General features: G+C 60.5%; 1 protein-coding gene across 4 annotated transcripts in view; it reads left to right on the top strand.

Moving 5' to 3' along the window:
- The window catches only part of LOC129547691 (IQ motif and SEC7 domain-containing protein 1), a 142,529-nt gene that overhangs the window by 45,884 nt on the left and 74,937 nt on the right, over positions 1-21,708 (top strand). Inside the window, exon 1 of one of the 4 annotated variants that reach the window (XM_088831708.1) lies at positions 3,757-3,895. The exons of the other annotated variants lie outside the window; for them this stretch is intronic. Coding sequence (XP_088687834.1) covers positions 3,765-3,895 — 131 coding nt within the window. The 5' untranslated portion in view covers positions 3,757-3,764. Of the gene's footprint in view, positions 1-3,756; positions 3,896-21,708 lie in introns of those variants that run through there. 4 annotated transcript variants of the gene reach the window in all.

The following is a 21,708-nucleotide window of genomic DNA, read 5'->3' as shown; positions in this document are numbered from 1 at the left end:
CGGAGGCCGGGCCGGGCTGAGGGCGAGTCCCTGCGTGCCCTTCCCTGTGGCTGCAGCGGGATTTTCCTATGTCCTGTTCTCTCCCGTGGTTTCCGGGGACTGGCACTCGGGAAACCTCAGGGCTTATTTACAGGATGCGGTGGGCCCAGGCCTTGCGGTGGGTACTGCCTGCCAGGGCCTCATGCCAGGACCTCACCCCTGGAAAGGAGCAGCCCCCACTCAGTCCCTCGTCTTCCAGACGGGGGTCATTGCACAGACCCCAGGGCTTGGGGGCTCGGTCAGCGCCCCCTGGTGTCTGTGGACCCTGCAGGCCGTACAGTGGCGCCGGCCATCGGTGACAGAGGACCCACTCTGGGGGTGTGGACACCACAGTTGGCATTGGGTTTGCCCCAAACCCCCACTTACTGCCTGTGAGTCCAGGGCGCCGTGTAGCTACTTGGCAGGACAGGCCTGGAGGCTGGGGGGCCACGGGGATTTCAGGCTCCAGCAGACGCTCTCTGGTCTCTGGGCCCACACCCTGCTTGTTTGGGGAGCCCCTGAGAGAGCCAAGGCCACTCCCCGAGACAGACAGACGGACAGAGGGGCCAGCCCGCACTGGGGTGGGGGATCCCAGCCCCCGGGCCGCGGGGGAGAGCTGAGTCAGCAGGCCTGCAGGGCGGGCGGCGGCCACGGGGCTGGGCTCGGGGCCGCGATGGGCAGCACATAGTTTCCTTCTTGCGTCTTAAGATTCCGCGCCTGTCGCCCGGGCCGGGCTGCTCACAGCTGGAGAAGCGCGAGGTGTGTGCAGAGCAGGCTGCCCGGCCAGGCCTGGCCTCCCACCAGCGCTTTGGGGGCCGCAGCCAGGATGCCGGCGGCAGGGTCCCGGGGCCTCGGGCTGAGGTCGCTGAGCGGGGTCCCCAGGCTCGGGGTGAGATGGACAGAGCTCCGGGGAGCGGGGCGCAGAGCCCCCCTGGCCCACGTCGGTGGGTGTCAGATGCGCAACCGCCAGCCAGCTGCTGAGCCTCTGGCTCATTTCCTCGCCTGTTAGATGGGGCAGTTCCAATAGGGCAGACTTCTTGGGGCGATCCTGAGGGGGTCCCCGTCAGCACCCGGAGGCCGGTGATGCGGTGTGGGAAGCCCAGGTTCGTAACTCAGGGCCCCCCCCCGCCCCGCAGAGTCTGGAAGTGGCTCAGCCTGTTCTATCGCGTAAGTGACGTTTAGGATTGTTCTGAGATTAAATGGGTCGGTGCCTGTGGGCCTGCAGGCGGGGTAGGGCGGGGGGTGTGTGTGTGTGTGTGTGTGTGTGTGTGTGTGTGTGTGTGTGGGTGTGTGTGTGTGGGTGTGTGTGTGTGACGTGTGTGTGTGTGTGTGTGTGACAGGTCGGGCAGGAAAATCACTTGTGCATCTGGCATTACTTGGGGAACAAGAGATCGGTTTCTGCCCTGGGGGAGCCGGTTGGGCATTTGAGCTGTGGTGGAGGTGAGGGTTGTTGGAGCTGCCGGTTGGGGGGTGGGAAACAGGGCAGCCCCCTTGGGGTGCAGGCTGGGGATGGGGCGGTGGGGAGCTTGGCCGAGCAGACCCCGCCCCCAGCATCTGGGAAGGAGTGCTGGGGCGCAGCTGGCAGCTGGGCCCTGGGGGCGTCCAGGGAGTGTCCCGGACAGTGAGCTGTCTAAGGGCCCTGTGCAGGCGGGGCCTGTGTGCACACCTTGCAGGCGGGGGCTCGCAGCCTACACACCAGCCTCTCCTGACCCCCCCTCTCTGGGCAGCCATGGCGGGAGATCCGAGCTGCCCCTCCGAGCTCACACAGACCCTCGGGTTTCAGACCCCCGAGCCTCAGCCCTGCCTTCTTACCTCCTCTGCCCCACCTCCACCTGCGGCTCCCTCGCCTGCCCCGCCCCCCACGGAGTCTCTGTGCAGGGCTTGAAGACCTACTCAGTGCCTGGCATCTACCCTGGGAGGGACACTGTCTGCCCCTCCCAACCACTGCCTAGGGCAGAGGAGGCGCCAGGGCCCCGAGGATCTGGTGTTGTTAGTTTCCTATGGGGTCACTGGGGGGCCTTTCTTGAGGGGGCGACTCTCACCCTCGGGTAGCTGGGCAGGGAGGCGGCGGAGTGGGGCACAGGCCACCCCAGCAGGTGCAGAAAGCTGGAGCACCTACTGTGCGCGGGGCCCACAGCAGTGAGGACGCGGACGGCCGGGTCTCATGGGGCTGGAGCCAAACAGTAAATAAACGGATGGAGACGTCTTCATACAGGGACTCGAGGAGGAGGGTGAGACGGGGGAGTGATGGAGCGGCCGGGCAGAAGGGGCCACGTGACCTGGTGGTCCAGAGAGGCCTCCACAAGTGCCCTTGAGCTGCAGAGCCGAGCCGTCCCTGCAGCGGAACGTTGTCAGCCGTGAAAAGGGAGGACGCGCTGGGACACACACGAACCTTGAGTATCACAGACGAAGGGACGGGGCAGGTCGTGCAAGGCCAGAGGGTGTCCGGTTCCGCTTACACGAACGTCCACAGGAGGCGAGTCTGCTGATCCAGGAATACACGAGCTTGTCCAGGCTGCGGTGGGACGCAGAGGGACTGCCTAAGGGGTGTTTCTTTCTGGGCTGACGAAAATATTCCAGCCTCAGATGGTGGTGATGTTTGCATGACTCTAAAATACACTGAGAGCACTGACTTGCTCCCTTTATTTTTTGAATTTTTATTTTGGCTGCACCGCAAGGCATGTGTGATCCTAGTTCTCTGGCCAGGGATTGAACCCTGGAGGCGCTGAGCCTAGCCCTGGAGCCGTCAGGGAAGGTCTGTGAACAGCACACTTTAAATGGGCAAATGTTGCGGAACGTGAGTTCTATCTCAGTGAAACTGTTTTTAAAAACAAGCCAGAGGAAAGAAACACCTGGGTCAGGGGTGGCCTTGAGCTGAGAGTGGCAGGAAGGAGCGAACTCAGCAGGTGCCAATGCCCTGAGCGGGAGCAGAGTAGGCGGGGGTGGGGGGGAGGGGGGTAGTTGGGGATGGATGTGCCGTCCGCAGGCCCCTGATCAGGTCAGGACTTCACAGTCGTCTGAGACAAGGCAGGGTGCGAAGAGGATAAAGCTGCAACTGTGCTTTCTGTTTCAAAGCAATCAGGCTGCCACGAGGAAACGAGATGGGGGGGGGGAGTGGTGTGGGCTGGAGCGGCTGGAGAGAGCACTCAGAGATGACCGGTCAGAGATGACCAGGGCGCTGCCCCAGGGAGACAGTGCCCCAAGCGGGATGACCTCCTGGAGGAGGGGGTCTGGGCACGGCCTGCAGGAGTGGGGGATGGGCCAGGCAGTGACCAGGGGTGGCCAGGGGCCCTGCAGGTGGGGGACTGGGAGCTGAGTGCGAGGAGGCCTCGGGGGGCCCACCCGGCCACAAGGAGGCCAGCTGACCACTCCACCCCTGGTCCCCTGTGGGCCAGAGCAGCTTTGAGGCTAAGTAGGGCAGAGTCCGCCAGGCCATCTGTCGTCCGCCTTTTGTCTTGCAGGCTGGCCTGCAGCGAGAGGGTCAGCACCAAGTGTCCGGAGACCCAGCTGGGCCCCTGCACTTCTGAACAAAGCGGCCTCGAGGAAACTCGAGTGGCCCCTGAAACGCGATCGGCCACAAGAGCCCGGCCAGGAGGGAGCTGTATTATTCATTGAGCAGAGCCCCTGGGGCCTGCCTGGTCTCCGGCCACCTGCAAGGCCCAGATCTGGATGGAGCACCCCTGGGGCAGTGTCCGGCCCAGTTGAGGGCAGCGAGGCCCGAGGGTGCCCGGGGCGTGGTTTCCTGGATGCGGGCTGAGCTGGGAGGAAGTGGGACGTCAAACCCGAGGTGGGAGGCCTGCAGCTGGCGCCCCGGGGCCACGGACGCAGGCTGGGTGTCTGCCGGTGCAGGAAGACCGCCGCCCTCTCCCCAGGGACTGTGAGTACACCCACCGCCCGCCCCAGGGACAGGGACAGGGGCTCGGGCACCCAGGGGACCCATTGGGGCGCCGACCATCCTGGGGCAGCGGCCAGGCAGAGGGTCTCTCGCACGCCCCCCCGGGCTTTGGGCCGCTTCTTGGGATTGTTTTCTGCCCCCACTTCTCCATGCCTGGACAAGGTGGCATGGTCGGTGGCCCCAGCGTTTCCCACAGCGACCCGGAAGGGCGGTCGCAGTTGCAGGAGGGAAGTTCGCTGGCTTCCCCGGGGGTGAGACCCGCCCCATGCCCTGGGTGGGGGGATGGCCAGAGCCCCTCAGCTCACCCAGGCCGGGGTTCTCTGCCTGGGGCCCCACGACCCCCCTGAGAAAGAGAGACTCTGGGCCATGCCCATTTCACAGCCGAGTCAGCTGAGGCCCCAGAGGCCCCGTGTGGTGGGTGGAGCCCCCACCCCCGGGGGAACACATGCTCGGGGCACGCGTAGGCTGTGGCAGGGGGCAGAGGAGGTCCCCAGGCTCCGGGTCCCGGGCTGCCTGTCCGCCCAGCAGTCCACTGGGGGCCACTCTGTCCTGAGCAGGCTCTGCCCCGAGGAGACCCCCGCCCGCCCCACCGACAACCGCGCCTTCTTTCTGAACTGCTCCAGCGTGGAGCCGTGAGGCCAGAGGGACTGGGGACAGTCCCGGTGGGGGCCGCTCTCTGCACCAGGAACAGTGACTCAGTGAGGCGCGGGTGCAGTCCCTCAGGAAATCCCCGGGTGAGGTGGTACCTGGGACCGGCCACCTGGCCCTCAGGGAGATTCCCCACCCCAGGCGGCCGTCACCCCTGGTGGCCTGAGGGCGTGTGCTCAGCGTCCCAGGCCGGTGTGCAAGGTGGACCTGGGGTTTGGACCCGGAGCGACCCCAGCCCCTCAGTGCATGGCACGGCCGTCTGCGGGGGGACAGGGGTCAGTGCCCCCGTGATGACCCCATCGCTGGGTCCACTTCTCCCTTTGCAGGCGGTCGGACTCCAGTCCTAAGGAGGGGGTCTCTGCCCCACAGGCCCTCTGGAGCCCTCACTGGGGTGGGGGACGCACGGCTGCGGGTGAGCTCCATCCAGGGCTGCCCTCTGAGCCGGGGCCGACAAAGGCTCCCCCTGACCCAGCCACAGGGCTGCCCACTGACCCCATAGGCCGGCGGCCGCAGCAGGATCCCGGCGGTCAGGCTGCTCAGGGTCCAGGGCTCCGGCCGCATCTTGTGGTCAGGTGGCGACCTGCCTTTGTCGGGTCCCAGGGTACAGCGGGGGGCCTGGCCAGGCAGATGGACACCAGCTGGCCGGCAGAGGACCAATGCCCCGAGGGCAGGCGGAAGGGGGGTGATCTGGGCCAGGACAGCGGGGCCTGGGCGGGCGCTGTGGTTGGCTCTCGGGGGCCCTTGGACGAGACCCGTCCTCGCCTGACCCCCAGGCCCCGGAGTTGCGAGCTGAGGCCCCCGCCACTCCACACTCTTTCAGAACCTTGCGTGTTCCTAAACCCAAGCATTCCACAAACATTTATTGAGCGCCTACTGTGAGCCAAGCACTGTGTCGTCTCTGGGCATCCTAAAGGGTCGAACAAACCTGATGAAAAGGCACAGGAGGGGGTGAATGGTGGGGCAGGGGCCACCGGGGTGAATGTGGCTTATTTTCATGGGTGCCTGGGGCCAGTTTGACACACAGCCACTGGCGGGCCCAATTCATGACCTCATGGGTGTCAGAGCTCAGGGACGAGCGGACCTGACACGTCACGAAGTAGATAGCCTGAGGGCGATTGGAGGAGCAGGTGGCGGGCAGAGGGCAGCAGCGGAGCGGGCCCATGGGGGCCGGGTCCCTGAGCCATGCGGTGCGGGCTGTAGGGAGCCACGCAGGGCGTGCCGCTGTTCCCTCTCCTGAAGCTTCTCAAAGTCCCCGCACCGAGTCCCCGCTGCCAGTGACCTCCTCGGCCCGGTTCTGCTAAAACAGGGCCTCAGGCTCAGCCCTCCGTCCTGCTGACCCTCCGAGGCAGTGGGTGGCTGCTGTGTAGATGTCCGGATCTGTCAGCCCTGGCTTTGCACCCCGCCCATGCAGGCCTGGTCCACTCTGCTTTCTCTGCTTCGCGGTCACCGGATAAGTTCAGGTTGGTAGGGGCCCCTTCCCTGCACACCTTGAAGAGTCTAGACCCTTGGGGCGTTTTTCCCCAGGCCTGGACACTTATTTGCAGGTGACACTTTCCCCTAAGGGCCTGCCTGATAGCTCAGCTGGTAAAGAATCCGCCTGCAGTGCGGGAGACCTGGGTTGGGAAGATCCCCTGGAGAAGGGAAAGGCTACCCACTCCAGTATTCTGGTCTGGAGAATTCCATGGACTGTACAGTCCATGGGGTCACAAAGAGACAGACACGACTGAGTGACTTTCACTTCCCTTCACTTTCCCCTGGAGTGTGGCCTGGGTGGGACACAGAGCCCATGGGGCTGCCAGGCCCCCAGCCCACACTGCCCCCTGGATACCCGCCGGCCTCATCGTGTTTGCAACCCCTTCTGTTTGGAGAGAGCCAGGCCTACGAAGAACCCCAGCGTCAGAGAGCCGGAGCGTGTGGGCCTTTAGACCCCTGCTCAGAAACGAGGCCACAGTCACAGCGGGAGGGCCGGCCAGGCATGGGCGCAGGGTGTCTGGAGCTCCTGGTGGCCCCCAGGCTGGGACCCGGGTCCACTGGGCACCACATCCGCAGACCGTCGGCCAGGGGCAGGCAGGAGGGAGGGTCCACACAGCTGCCTTCACTCCCTGAGCCCCTGAGTGTGGGCCAGGCCACCCTGAGGCGCCCTCTGACCTTCACCAAGAGTCTGTGGAGGAGCGGTCACCAGCGCCTTCAATGGATGAGCATAGCAGTGCCCAGAAATCAGTGTAACATCGCCCGTCTCTAGGACAGCAGTGAGACCCCAAGGCCGGCAGAGCAGAGTGCCTGGGCTGCAGCCAGAGGGCTGGCCGGGCAGCGGAAGCAGGCTGAGGGCCCAGACCTCCCTGTGAGCCCCTCTCTGCGGCTTTCTTGGCTATGCGCTCCTGGGTGTCTCAGGTCACCTCACCAGGCTTCCTGGTAGAGGCCCTCTAGTTGCAGGTGACAGAAAAATTGGGATCAAACAGGCTTATCTGTAAAAGAGGCTCCTCTGATTCATGGAACTGAAAAGTCTGGGGCTAATGGCTTCAGGAATGGCTGGACCCAGGAGTTCAGTTTATGGACTGGGTTTGGACTCTTCAGTTCTCGCTTTGCTTTCCTCTCCACTGGCTTCGCGTTGGCCTTCTCCACGTGGGTTCCTGGCATGCGTGCAGAGTGCTCCCCGACCCCGCGATGGGCCTGCTGCAGGGCCAGGCGGTGGTGAGCCTCACGCTGTCTCTGTCCTGGCGTGTTGTTGACAGTGCCCTGTGGCAGAGGGGACAGGAAAGAGGAAGTTAGGACACTGGCAGTCAGAGCTGACCGGGGGTGAGCTCCAAGGCCTGTGGGAGCCCCAAGGAGCAGTGGCGGAGTTGATATCCAGACAGCTTCCCCTGAGGCTTTCTGGAGGAGGCGTCAGCTGAGCTACACTTTGAGGGTCTGGAGTTGACCTGGGGAGTGGGACGCGAGAGAGCAGGAGCGCTGTGGCTCCTCCTGGGGATCAGGCCAGCTCAGGACCTGCACGCAGCGGGGTGAGCGGGCTGTGCCCGGCGCCTGGGGTACCTGCCCAGGGCCCAGAGGTCAGGACAGCTGCCTGAGAGTGAGAAGGACGGGGTGCCAGGGCCTCCGAGTGGGCGAAAGGTGGCCCGGCTTCCAGGCTGGGTGGACAGGGAAGAAAAGAGCATCAGCGTGCACCCACTGTGTGCCCACTGCTTTCCATCTGTTGCCCCGTCCTGGCCACACAACGGCCCTGGAGGTGCCTCGTCCCCTCTTTGCAGCGAAGGAGTGGCTGCTGGATCAGAACAAGGCTTTTCCAAATCAACTGTCTTTCCCCACAAAGGCGGAATGTGTGCCTCGCCCCTCGGCCAGGGTCAGCCCCACTGTTCCACCGGCAAGAGACTGCAGGCTGTCCCCGGCCGCGGCACATGGGGAAGTCCACACGTTCAAAACAGTTGTGTGTTGAAACACCTTCCCAGCAGCAGGCTGACCACCAGGCCTCCCATCACACAGGCAGCAAACACAGTCAACATGAAACCCAGGGCCTGCAAAACGGGGCTGCGTCAGAGCTGGGGACAGCGGCGACTTGTGAAACCAGAGGCCCGCACACCACGGTGGCTACGGACGGTCATCCGCTCTGAGCAGCCAGGAGACCACTTGGCTCTGAATCTTAAACGCGCTTTCTGTTGGCCGGGCTGAGTGGTCGCTGCTTTGCGCAGGTTTCTCTACCTGCAGCGAGTGGGGCTACTCCCGGCTGCGGCGTGCGAGCTTCTCTGTGCCGTGGTTTCTCCTGTTGCGGAGCGTGGGCTCCGAGCGCCTGCTGCCGGTAGTGGCCCATGGGCTTAGTTGCTCCACAGCATCTGGAATCTTCCTGGAACAGGGATCAGACCAGTGTCCCCTGCGCTGGCCCACTGTTCCACCAGGGAAGTCCTTCAGCAGCGCGTTTGTACAGCCCTTCTCAGCCGCCCCTAAAGCGTGTTCCCTCGGCAGAGACAAGCCAGGGTAGGAGCAGGGAGGTGGCGGGTCGGCGCCCCGCCCCCACGCGGGTGGCTGTGACTCCCCGGGCAGCGCCCTGTACCTCTCTGAGCCTCAGTTTCCTCCCCTGCAGACTGCGGGTCACGTTTCCCAAAATGAGGGTGTGTCCACGTGTCACGACGTTGCAGTGGCTCCGTGAACCCCAGTGGTTTCGTGGAGTAAAGTGGCTGTTCTCAGTATGATTATACTATTGTTATTTCTTAATTTTTAGTAGTTCTTTGGCCGTGACAGATCCCAGCTGTGGGACGCAGGGTCTTCGATCTTCCTTGTGGCACGCGGGACCTTTAATTGCCAGATCTTCCCTGTAGCTCAGACGGTAAAGAATCTGCCTGAGATGTGGGCAACCCCGGGTTCGATCCCTGGGTCGGGAAGATCCTCTGGAGAAGTGGAATGGCTGCCCACTCCAGTGTTCTTGCCTGGAGAATCCACGGACAGAGGAGCCTGGCGGGCCACAGTCCACGGGGCTGCAGAGTCAGACACGACTGAGCGGCCGACACGCCAATGCCACCCAGCTGCAGCAGGAGAACCGTGGGTTGTGGCGCGGGGCCGCCAGTTCCCTGACCAGGGGTAGAACCCAGGTCTCCATACTCCAGGCGATTCTTCACCATCTGAGGCATCCGGGAAGAAGCTTTGTTCTGCAGAAAGGGGAGTTTCTAGGAGAGGGTTCCAGGGAGAGGGTTCCAGACCAGCATCTGAGCCTGGTCGGACTGTGTGTAGAGCCAGGCAGGTGGAGAAGGTGCAGACAGCGGGTGGGACCTGTTGGTGGGTCTGGGGAGCCGCAGTTCGTGTTGGGTGGCATGGGGTCTGGAAGGGATGAGGGCCGGATCAGGGCCAAAAAGGCAGGCGAGGGGCCAGAGCCCCGAGTGCTGTGCTGTCTGTGAGCGGGGAGGTTAGACTAAGCAGTGTTCTCTTGGCTGCAAGTGATGAGAGCAAACAAACACCCAGGCTGGCTCGAGCAGAGGGCAGCTTTATTGCCTTCAATTTGTAAAACAGACGGGGCTTCGGTACAGTTTGACTCAGGAGCTCAAACCGCATGTCAGAGACACGGGTGTCTTTCTGCCTTCTTTCACCCTCAGGCAGTCTCTGCTCGTGGGGGCCCCCCAGCTCCAGGTTTCCAGTAGTCTGTTAATGATCCCTGCAGAAACGGTTCTGACAAATCGCAGAAGAGCCTTGGGTCACATACTCATGCCTGGGCCAGTCCCTCTGGCGAGGGGGCGGTGTACTCAAGTTAGGGATGGAGTCCACGGACACAAGATAGACTTAAGAGTGGAGGAGGGGCTCCCCCAGAGGAAACCGGGGCACCCCAGCTGGGCTGGGCAGGCGCCATCTTCCAGCACCCCCGCTGTGCTCTGATGAGACGTGCCAGGCGCTGTGCTTGGCAACTTAACCTGCATTGCCCCTTCCTGTCGGCCCTGGGAGCTGGGGCTTCTTCAGATCCCCACTGTGCAGGTGAGAACACCAAGGCCCGGGACGTCACAGCCGCCTGCCCAAGTTCACAGCGTGAACAAAGGCCCGCAGCCTTGGATCGGCGCGAGCTGGAAGCCCAGGCCCTTAGCCGTCTGGTGCACTGCCTCACAGTGATGAGGACGCCTGGGGGCCTCGTATGGAGGACGGCTGCAGGGGGCAGGCAGGAGGCCGGCGCCACACAGGCAGGGAGGACAGCGGCCCTGGGGGTCGCAGCTGTGGGGGCGTCCACAGCCCCTGGTCCAGATGCTGCCAGCCTGGCTGGCCTGTGGGAATCCACGCGGCCGTGGGTGAGCAGCTGTGTCTCCTGCTTTCTGCTCCAGGCGTCTTAGCAGGAGGATGGGAGGTGTGAGGTTGCATTTATGCTCCCCTCGCGGGCACAAGGGCACTTCCGGGGAATTTCCGGAGGAAGTGGTTGAAGGGAGGTGACCATCCACCTGGCACAGGGCCAGGGAGGGGAGCGGGCCGGATGGGGAAACAGCTGCTCCCCACTTCCCTTTTCAGCCCTGAGACTTCCCAGGCGAGAGGCCCGCCTCCCTGGTGACATCACAGCAGGTCAGAGGTCAACCCACCCACAGCCTCCTCGCACAGAGGGGAAGCCGAGGCGGTGTGGGCGCAGAGGGCAGCCCCTGGAGAAGCCTGGCAGCCTGAGTGCCAGTCCTGGATGCCTTGCTGAGTGAGCTCGCCGAGCCTCAGGACTCAGTTTTACATCTGCAGAGCGGACCTGAGGTGACCTCCCAGGGGACAAAAGCAAAGGGCTTGAGGGCCTGGCGCCTGCGGATGTCAGTGAGCACCAGCCGTGACGATTCCTTCCTGCGCGTGCCGAACTCAGAGGGAAAGCAGCTGAGACCCCGCGGTCCAGCTCTCTGCAGGCCGAGATGTGAGGCCTTGGGGGAGTCACCGCGCTTCTCTGGGCCTCAGTTGCCTTATCTGGGAAATAGGATCTTCCCTGGGTGTCTCTTTCCCGCTGGGCGGTGAGGCGTCCCCTCCCCTCACAGCTTCCCTTCCTGCCTGGCCGAGCACCTGCAGCACACAGGCTCTGTTCACGCCCTGAGCGGTCAGGCCAGGGTCCCTGGTGCCCCCACCCAGGTGGCAACTGGCCCCCAGCAGGCGCCCCCACTGCTCTGTCATCTGGGTGATCAAGCAGCCGTGGGCTGATCATCGGAGGAGGGCCCAGTGGTGCCTCTGGAGGCTGAGCCCTTTGCTGACAGCGCCCTGGCCCTCTTCTGGGGGTCCACCTGCCCCCATCCTCACTGCGGTGGGCGCTGTGTCAGCACCCCACCCGTGGTGTGGCCGTCTCCTGCCACCTGCCCCTCGGGCCAGGCTGGGAGCCGGAGGAGTATCTGCAGGGTGTCACTGCCCGCAGGGTGAGGGCCTCCAGAAGCTGGATCTGGAGGACAGCTCGTCGTGCTGGGCGACTCGGGCAAGCGTCTTTGCTCCTGAGTCTGTTTTGTTGCTGACGTTCAGTCACTCAGTCGTGTCCGCCTTTTTGGACCCCGTGGACTAAAGCACGGCAGGCCTCCCTGTCCATCACTGTCTCCTGGAGTTTGCCCAAGTTCACATCCATCGAATCGGTGACATCATCCAACCATCTCATCATCGGTCACCCCGAGTCTGCTTGCTCCACTGTAAGAGGGGAGAAAGATGCCCACCCATGGTGAGGGCTTTGTAACCCTGAAATGGAAACACAGCAGGGAGAGTCTGGGCTGCAGCGGGGATGGGTCCAGCCGGGTCAGAGCCCAGCTCGTGCAAGCCGCGGGCTCTCCCGAAGGCTGGCTCCCTCCCGCCCTGCTCAGGCCTCTGTTCTGTTTAAAGGGCAGATAAGTTCCCTGGGGCCCTGGACACTGCTGGTGGGGCCCACACCCCTCCAGGGAACGCTTGAGGGCTGGGTTCTGCCTCCCGTGGCCCAGGCTGGGCCCTGAGCTCTGACAGCCCGGTGCAGCCGCCCTACGGGTCAGTGTGCCAATTCGTGTTTCATTTCGTGAGTGCTGTGTGACAGGCCACCCCACAGGCTGTGGCCCCGACAGCATGGGCGACCGTGCCAGGCCGGCCCGCTGGGGCCCCGGGCTCCCTGGAAAGTCCCAGGTGGCCCCACTCACTTGGCAGTGGTTATTAGGCTGGGGCACCTTGCTGCCCACCCATCCGTGGCCTCCGGTGGGGCAGCTGGCACCTTTGGCATCCAAGAGGGTGAAGGTGGAGCCACGGTATGCTGATGTAGGGAAACTGTGGCCATGCCTTGCAGTCGCAGAGTTTGCGTCGTTAGGATTTTGCCGGCTTCTTGCTTACAAGGGTAAGGGTCATGGCTTCAAATTGTAAAATCATTGTACACAGAATGAACTAGCCAGTAAAACTCCCCCTGGAGACCCTTTACATTGCCATGGCTTGCAGAGCCCCTGGTTCGGTGTCCGCCCTGTGGGGAGCTCAGTGCCCACGGTGGGGTGAATCCCTGGGCCACACCAGACGGGGGACCCCCACATCCCAGCTGGGGATAGAGGGGCTCCCAACTGACCTGCTCACCTCCTGCGTTGACTCCGCTCTGTGTCTCCCGTAAACCTCTAGAAGCCGCACTGCCTGGTACAGCGGCCACTGGCCATGAGCGGCTACTTAAGTCTCAGCTAGTGACAATGAAATTGTTGAAGAAGTCAGCCCCCCAGCTAGCCCCGTTCCGAGCACTCGATGGCCTCATGGCTAGGAAGCCCCCTTGGCCCGGCCCCCACCGTCGAGGTCACCCTGGCCCCGTGCCAGCCAGGATTCAGCCCCATCCCTGCCACCTCGAGAGGCTCCTGATCTGCTGGGGGCAGAGGGGCGGGAAGCCCGCGGTCCCAGAGTGAGACTGCTGAGGGAGCCCTAGGTCCGCCTCGCCCCCCCAGCCCTGCCCTCCCCACATGACGCAGGTGCAGCCAGGGGGCAGGGTGCAGGGGTGGGAGCTGGGGGCGGCTCCATGTGCACCTCGCAGCATTTCTAAGACAGGGAGCGTGCCTTTTCACCACCCCAGTGCCCACACACCCCCCACCTCTGCCCAGGAGGGTTAGTGTCTGTGGCTGAAAACCCACAGCAAGCCGTGAGAACCCGTTTTAGAGGAAAGTGAAGCCTGTGAGTTTTATTCTCGGTGCAGCGTCTGTTTTGGTTTGAAAGATGTTAACGTGTGAAGAGTAGTATTTGTTTGGTCTGCCGGCAGTGTTGGGTGTGTGTATGGGATGCTAGGTCCCCTAAAATAACTCAGCCCCGCCCCCAGCCTGAGAAGTGCTGGAACCTCCAGGAACGGGCCTCCCTGGGCAGCGCCCGGGGAGCAGGGGGCGGGGGACCACCTGATGGGGTCTCCACGTGGCAGCACATTTGGGTTTTGTGGCGGGAGGGGAGCGAGGTGCCCCCTTCACACCCTGGCCCCCATCCCTGCCTCCCTGAGCACAGGCAGCTTGCAGGTCCCCACGCCACCCGGTCTGCTGCTCGGAGGGGGCCCAACCCGTCTGCCTGTCCGTCCAGGCCCTAGGCCCCGGCTTTCGGGAGCCTCTTTACTGTGTGGGGACAGAGAAGATTCACACCCTTCCCCTCCTGCAGACCCCCACCCCACCTGAACACGGCGTCACAGGGCAGGGGTCTGTGGGGGTCAGGCTCCCGGGTGGTCCCTGGCGCACAGAAGGTGCTCAGTACATATCATTGGGTGGGCGGATGCCCCCGACGCCGCCTCGGGCTCTGGCTGTGTCTTCTCTTTGGGGATTCCCTAGGAGCACAAGGAGGTGTGTTCACAACATTGTCCACGCCTTTTCTCCGCTGGGGGCCATGGCTTTATTCTCAGTGGTATTCAAGTCCCACTCAGTATTTTTATATTTTTATGTGTAGATTCATTGAGTTATTTTGAAACAATTTCAGTCTGAAGACACCTGCAAGAATTGAAAAAAATAAAATCTTCCATGTACCTTTCACCCAACTTCATCATAAGTAACATTTCATCAAATTTCACTCTTTCGCAAAAAGACTTTTTTCTCCCAGAACTGTTTGAGAGGTCATCACAAACTTGCAGCCCAGTGACCCTTACTCCTAAATAAGGCTTCAGCTTGAGTTTCCTAAGAGCAAGGACATTCTCTTATGTAACCGCAATCCAGTAGCCAAATTCATTAGACTTAACATGGACACAACTCTAGGATCTAAAATACACTTTAAAGGGACTTGCCTGGTGGCTCAGTGGTTAGGACCCCACTGCAGGGGGTGAGGGTCCTACCCCTGGTTGGGTGGCTAAGATCCCACATACTGCACACAGTGCTACCAAAAAGATCTTTAAAAACACAATTTACAGCCATGTGTCACCAGTCATCCAAGTAATGGCAAGTCTTTTTTTCCAATCTCTGATCTTGCATTGTATTTTGTCATCATGGGTGTGTTTTTTTTTTCTGAAGCTTCACCAAGTTTTAATTTATGTAGCGTAAAATTCACTCGTGTGAAGAGTGCAATGTAATGATTATTAGTATATTTACAGATCTGTGTAACTGTCGGCACAATTTTATTTTAAATAATTTCAAATCATCTTGAAAAGAAACCTCGTGTCTTTTTTCCATCACTGTCTTGTCCCGCCCCAGTCCCCAACAACCACTAATCTTTCTGTCTATAAATTAACCTTTCTGAGCATTTCCTATAAATGGCATCACACATAAATGACCTTTTGTGACTGGCTTCTTCCACTCAGCCTGTTCACGTTTCAGCCTTGCTGTAGCAGGGGTCAGGACGTCACCCCTTCTTAGTCAGACTCGTGTAGAGATAGACCGCGCGGGGTTTGGCTGCTGACCACAGCTGAGGAACATTTGGGTTGTTTCCAGTTTTCGAGTCCTGTGACTATACTGTTGGGTACGTTACCACGCAAGTCTGCTTGGCTTTGATGATTCGCAGATACTTTCCTCCAGGCTTTCGCTGGTCTGTCACTGTGTTCGTTTCAGATGTACAGCAAAGCGATTCATATATATGTGTGTATATATACACTTTTTAAGACTCTTTACCCTTGTCGGTTATTACAAGGTATTGAGTATAGTTCCCTGTGCTTTATAGTGGGTTATCTATTTTTTTATATTGGTCGTGCCTTTTGAAGTGAAGTGCAAAAATTTTGAAAAAGTCCAAATTATCATGTTTTTGTTTTATGCCTTATGTCTTTGAGGTCATATCTGAGAATCGTTGCCTAATTCAAGGTCAGAAAGATTTCCGCCAATGTTTTCTTCTAAGAGTTTTATAACTTTAACTCTCACATTCAGATCTTTGATCAGTTTGAGGTAATTTTTGTGTATAATGGGAAGCGAGGGACCAAATGCAGCGTTTTTATTCTGGGTGGACAACCAGTTGTCCCAGCGCTGTCTATTGCAGAAACTATTCCTTCCTGTGAATTGTCTTGTCAAAAACCCTTTGACCATAGAGAGTAGGGGTGGGGAGAAAAAACTTTTAGAAACCCTTTGACCATAATACAATACTGTTTTAAATGTTATTTGTAAAACTTCATTTGGCTTCATCGGGTCTTAATTGCGGCACGCGGGGCCTTTGTATCGTCATGGGGGATGTCTCACCAGGGGGCACAGATGTTCTAAGTCACTCGTGGCACGTGGCATCTTAGTTCCCCAGCCAGGGATCGAAGGCGGATTCTCAGCCACTGGGCCGTCAGGGAAGCCCCCTGAATGTTACCTTCATGAAGATGAGGACCTTCCCCCATTTAACAAAGTGTATTGCCGACCACTGGGACGACTCTAAGAACTGAGTTCTGCTGCCTGGTTTCTGCGACTGCTTTTCCTGTTGTGATTCGGCCTCGTGGCCATCGGGGATCCTGTGGTGAATTTACACGCTGAGTCGCCATCATGTGGCTCTGCGTGCAGTGCTCCTCAAAGTGTGCTCTGACGGGCCTTGCAGACCGCCTTTTTAGGTGTGCACCTGTTCTTTTTTTTTGGAAAGATATTTATCTATGTGGCTGTGCCAGGTCTTAGCTGCAGGACGGGGGACCTCCGATCTGCATCGCTGCACGTGGACTCTCTAGCTGTAGCATGTGAACTCTTAGCTGCAGCATGTGGGAGCTAGTGCCTTGACCGGGGTCAAACTCAGGCCCCCCACACTGGGGGCTCAGAGTCTTAGCCACTGGACCACCAGGGAAGTCCCTCCACTGGTTCTAAAGTTTGAGAAGCCCTTAGTGTAGGGCCATTTCTCAGGCAGGAAAGTAGAGGCCCGTAGAGAGAAAGGGATGTGTGCAAAGCCGCATCTGTGAGAGCCTACAAGCCCGGACAGAGGCCGTGAGGAGTAAGAGCGAGCCGCTTCGGAAGTCATTCAGCCCCCGGCCGCACTTGTAAAGTGGGCAGAGCATCACCGCCTCTCAGAAGCACAAGCAGTAGATGTGGTGCAGGAGAGAGTCCGGCCCAGAGCCCTCCTGACTCAGAGTGGGCGCCTTGTGTGAGGCTGTGCCTGCCACCTGGCCCGGCGCCCAGGTCCCCGTCCTCCGGGGCACCAGCAGAGCAGCCCTCAAGGGCCCCTCCCGGCTCCAGCCATCCCGCACCGAACCCGCCTCACTGACTGGGCATGGCTCTGTAGCAGGCCCTGTGTCCACTGACGCTGGCGACACAGAGGATTCCACCTCCATCCCCACCCTCGGGAACTGTGGGCAGTGAACAGACTCGCTAACTGATGCTTAGAGGACACCGTGGCAGTGGTTATTTGTATTATTAGTAGCCAACGGTTCTTGAATTTCTCTGTGTGTGAGCCAAGATGTTTAGAGGAGGTGACATTTTTGCAGCTGGATCTAAAGGCTGGGTTCGGACTTCAGCTGACAGGCAAAATGCCTTCATTAGGGATTTTTGCCAGTTTGACCCGGGGAGGGCTAGACAGATGAGCAGAGGCCAGAAAGTGCCAAACTGTGACTGTCCAGCTGAAGAGCATCATTGTGGTTCGGTGGGTGACGGGGTCACAGATGATTGGGTAGGTGGCTCAGTCTCCCCGCAAGAGGCATTGCTCCTCCCCCCGCCCCCCAACATCTCCACTCTGCACATGGGCCGGGTGCCTGGTCCTCTCTCCGTGCCCCTAGGAACGGATCCCCAACCCTGACCCGTGGGCCTGTCGCCAGGGCTGATCTGGAGAGGAAATGTGAACCCGGAGTTTCCGGCAGGGCACCGCGGGTGGAAGAAGGAGCAGGGAAGGGCATGGCGGCCAGCCTGGAAGGGCTGCGGGCTGAGGTGGTGGACCCCCAGCCCCCATTCCCACAGCCCACGGCGAAGGGCCCCACCTCCCTGCAGCATTCCACATCAGGCTGGCTCTTCCAGCCAGAAGGTTCTCGGCCTGACATGACATCAGAGCTGCAAGGAGCTTGGGCACTTGCCTTGCCCTGGGCTTCCTGTCTGCTCCATTGAGGGGCCCTCGAGGCTCAGAGGATGACAATCGTCCCCAGGGAGTTAGCCCCAGCCCGGGTCACAGCAAGCCTCTCGACTCCCTGTGCAGTCTCAGAAATGATTCTTTTTAAAACATTCTTTTTCAGTTGCATGTAGTTCATGCAGAGGGGCTTCCCAGGTAGAGCCCGCCTGCCAATGCAAGTGGACGTAAGAGACTCAGGTTCGATCCCTGGGTCAGGAAGATCCCCTGGAGGAGAGGGAAGCAACCCACTCCAGTATCCTTGCCTGGAGAATCCCGTGGACAGAGGAGCCTGGTGGGCTATGGTCTGTAGGTTTGCACAGAGTTGGACATGACTAAAGTGTTGGACAGGGAGGCCTGGCGTGCTGTGATTCATGGGGTCGCAAAGAGTCGGTGACGACTGAGCGGCTGAACTGAACTGAAAGGGACTAGCACAGCACACACATGCAGACAGCACAAAAGATATTTAGAAGGAACATTTCAGTGAAAAATGAGTTTCTCTCCCGCTCAGCCCCCAGTGCTCCACGCTCTTTCCTAGGACACTGGCGTACCAGTGTCTCAAGCATCTTGGCCGGAGAGGACGTCCACACACCAGCATGCACTCTGCACCCCGCTCTCTTATGAAAACAGCCATGCGCCACCCCCTGTAGCGTGCCTCGCTTTTTCCACTGACAGAAGCCTGGCACTGGGAGACTGTTCCTCGTCAGTCGCGCGCAGAAGGGCGTCTGTTTTGACTGACGTGTAGGTTCCTGCTGCCCAGATGTATCGTGACAGTCATCTGTCGCGCAATCCTTCATTGGTGCAGTCAGTTCAGCTCAGGCCTCAGTCGCGTCCGACTCTCTGCGGCCCCATGGACCGCAGCACGCCAGGCCTCCCTGTCCATCACCAACTCGCGGAGCTCGCTCAAACTCACGTCCATCGCATCGGTGATGCCATCCAGCCATCGCGTCCTCTGCCGTCCCCGTCTCCTGCCTTCAGTCTTTCCCAGCATCAGGGGCTTTCATTGGTGCACTTGTACGTAATAAGATTCCAAAAGTTTGTATTCACTTTAAAGGCAGTTCCTTAATTTTTTAAAGGCATGTAAAGAAGAAGATTTAATTAGCCCATAAGCCCGTGCCTGTGTGCAGATAATCCCTGGTGACTTTTTAAAAATCAACTAACCCTCAGGTCTTGCTATTGTTTAGTTTCTCTGTCGTGTCCGACTCTTTGCGACCCCATCGGCTGTAGCCTGCCAGGTTCTCTGTCCATGGGATTTTCCAGGCATGAATACTGGAGTGGGTTGCCGTTTCCTTCTCCAGAGGATCTTCCTGACCCAGGGATCCAACCTGCATCTCCTGCCTTGGCAGGCAGACTTTCTACCAGTGAGCCACCAGGGAAGCCCTCAGGATAAAGACGTAAAATGCAAAGGAAAAGCTCCTCGGTCTCCCATTCCACACATCCTCCCAAGAGGCCGCCATCGGTAACAGGTTGTTTGGGCATTGGGTGTCCTTTCAGGGAGAAGTAGGAAATGTCAGTGCACATACATGTCTAACCTATTACACAAGAGGGACTGCAACGTAAGCCTTCTGTCCGGTGCACTTCTCAGCAGAAACGCATCCTGGAGTTCCTCCTGTGGTCTCAGCCTGTGGGTGCCGTCATGCCGGCTCCCTCTCCCCCAGGGCTGGACACCAGAGGTGTTTCTCTTCTCTGTTTGCTCACTCTGACAGCGTGCTGTGTGCCACTGCCCTTGTGTCTTTCTGCCAGCATGCCGGATGCCTTTGCCAGGTCACCCTGCACAGAAGCTTGCACCATCTTGCACCTCGGCCGCCAGTGCTCGGGCGCACCATCTCCTCCCACCCACCACAGCAAAAGCAGTGTCAAACTTGTTTTTTCCTTTTGGCAGCATGGTAGACACACATGATGACAAACATGTTGTATTTCAGTGTGTATTTTTTTAATGTGCATTTAATTACAAATGAAATTGAATATCTTTCCATGAACCGCTTGTTTCTATCCTCTGCTCTCTTTTTTTCTAATTGGTTAGTCATCTTTTTCCCATCTCTTTGAAAGAGCTCTTTATGTATTAGGGAAATTAACTTCCATTTCATTCTCCTCAATGAACTTCTGTCATCCGTGCTGCAGATATCCTTCTTAAGTGAACTCTTTGTCTTTTTTTACTTTGCGGTATGTGTTATTCCATGTAGAAGTTCTCATTTTTATATAGTTAGATTTATCCAGATTTTCTGCCGTGGCCTCTGGGAATACAAATATTTACACAGCGCATCTTACACAACCTCTGACACTTTATCACAGTTGATCCTCAGAGCAGCCTTTGAAGGGGGGCAGGTTGAGGGTTTTTATCATCGGGTCTGTTTTGCAGATGCAGTCAAACGAGGCTTAGAAAGGTGGTCGCTGAACAGATTCTAAGACCCTAGTTATTCTCAGGCCCCTCCCCTGACTCCCCGCCAGCCAGGTAACTCATTCCTGGCATTGACAACAAAAGGAGATAGCTTCTCTGTGGAAGCATTTTTAATGATTAAAACTACAAGAATCTTTTCTTCAAGACCTCTAATTTTTAAAAAAAAGTTTTTGCAAGTATAAAAATAGCTTTTAAAAACAAAACTTCCAACCATGACATGGGGTTTGGGGTGGGGGCTCATGTGATGCCCTGAAGCCCATCCCCCAGGGGGACCACTGTCCTGGTTGCCGGGACCATCAGGGGTGAGAAAGACCCCCCCAGGAGCTGGGCCATTCCTGGCCCATCTCTGCCATCACCGGGCCTGTGTGTTCCTGGAAGAGCTCAGGTTCTTATCCGTGAGGAAGGCAGAGACTGAGGTGGTCCTGCTCCCCGCTCAGCTGAGGCCCTGCCCTTGGCCGTCTGTGTGAGTGTGGCCAGTACACCGACCTTCTCTGCGCCGCCCTTGGCTGTGAAACCCGGATCATAGTTTCCAGCTTAAGTGAATGAACAAAGTGTGCACCTCTCAGCTCCGACCTGCCTGTTCCTTCCAGCATCCACGGCCTGCTCCCCCCCGGCCCCTGTATCCAGAGCCAGGAGCTGTCAGGGGACACGGTCAGGCTCCCCGCACCTTGCCGCGGAAGCCCAGAGAGGGAAGTGCCTTGCCCAAGGTCGCACAGCCCAGGGTGGCAGGGCGGGCCTAGGCGCCTGTCTCCTGACTTAACCACTCAGGGGCCTCCTCCCCTCTGGACCACAGCGGCCCGGCCCGGCCTCCTGTCTCACCGTTTCTGGCCACCAGGGCGCGCGCCCTAACCGGGCCGGACTGCGGCCGCCTGCCCGTGCTCCCACGTGGTCGGGGGCTGCCCGCTGCCCACCAAAGGAAGCCCTCCTTAACCTGGGGTCAGGGCGCTCAGAACCGCCCTACACAGCAGGCAGCGCGCCCTCCTCGGCTGCTTGTTCCCGGGGTACAGCCCTCCCGGAGCGCCCTGCCCCTCGCAGGCCGCCTGCGCCCCTCCGTCCCCGAGGCCGGCCGCCCCCGAGGCCCGACCCCAGCAGTCCGTGGGCGCCCAGTCCATGTTTGCTGTGGGGCAGGGGGCGCCGCCGGCAGGCCCGGACCCTCGTCCCCAAACCGTCGGGGGCGGGTTACAGAGCCCCACGCCCCCGGCGGACCCTCTCTGGGCCTCGGTCTTCCCATCCCAGAGCTGGGCGGCCGCGGGGAGCGCGGTGGGCATGGCCGGCGGCGACCGGGGGGCTGCGGCTGCGGCTCCGGGGTGCTTACGGGGGGTCTCGGCGAGTCGCAGCGAAAGGCCGGGGCCACCCAGCGCCCCCCGCCCCGCCCCGCCGACTCGGGCGGCCTCGACTGGCCGGGCTCGGGTGACGTCGGCGGCCGGGGCGGCACCCGGCCCCCGCCCCGCAGCCGCCGCCGGGGAAACTGAGGCCGCGCACGCCAAGGTCACGGCGCGGAGGCCGGCCGGCCGGCGGCGCTCGGGCTGCGGCTCCGCGCTCCTGCGGCCGCGGGACTGCGGGCACGGCGGGCACGGCGCGGCGGCGCGCGCTCCAGGCTGCGGGCGGCCCCGCGAGGTAGGAGGCGGCCGGCGGGGGGCGCGCGCGGCGGCGGCCGGGGCCGGGGCCGGGGCCGGGGCCGGGGGTCCGCGGGGCCGCGTCTGCGGCGGCGGGGGCGGCTGTGCGGAGCCGGGCCCCGGGAGGACCGAGGCCGCCGGCGTGGGGCCGCCGCGGGCCCGGGCTGGCGCGGATGGGGCGGGGGCGCCGGGCTCTGCGGTGTCGCTCCCGGGGCCGCGGGCGACGGAGCCTCCCGGCTCTGCGGATCGCTCCTCCGAAACCCCGCGGAAGGCGCGATCTGGGGGAGGGGCTCAGCGCGTTCGTCCCCGCG

Source organism: Moschus berezovskii, chromosome 24 (genome assembly GCF_049115385.1).
Source record: "Moschus berezovskii isolate FMDL1 chromosome 24, NW_MosBer_1.0, whole genome shotgun sequence".
Classification (NCBI taxonomy): Eukaryota; Metazoa; Chordata; class Mammalia; order Artiodactyla; family Moschidae; genus Moschus; species Moschus berezovskii.
This window is presented reverse-complemented; position numbering and strand designations above follow the sequence as displayed.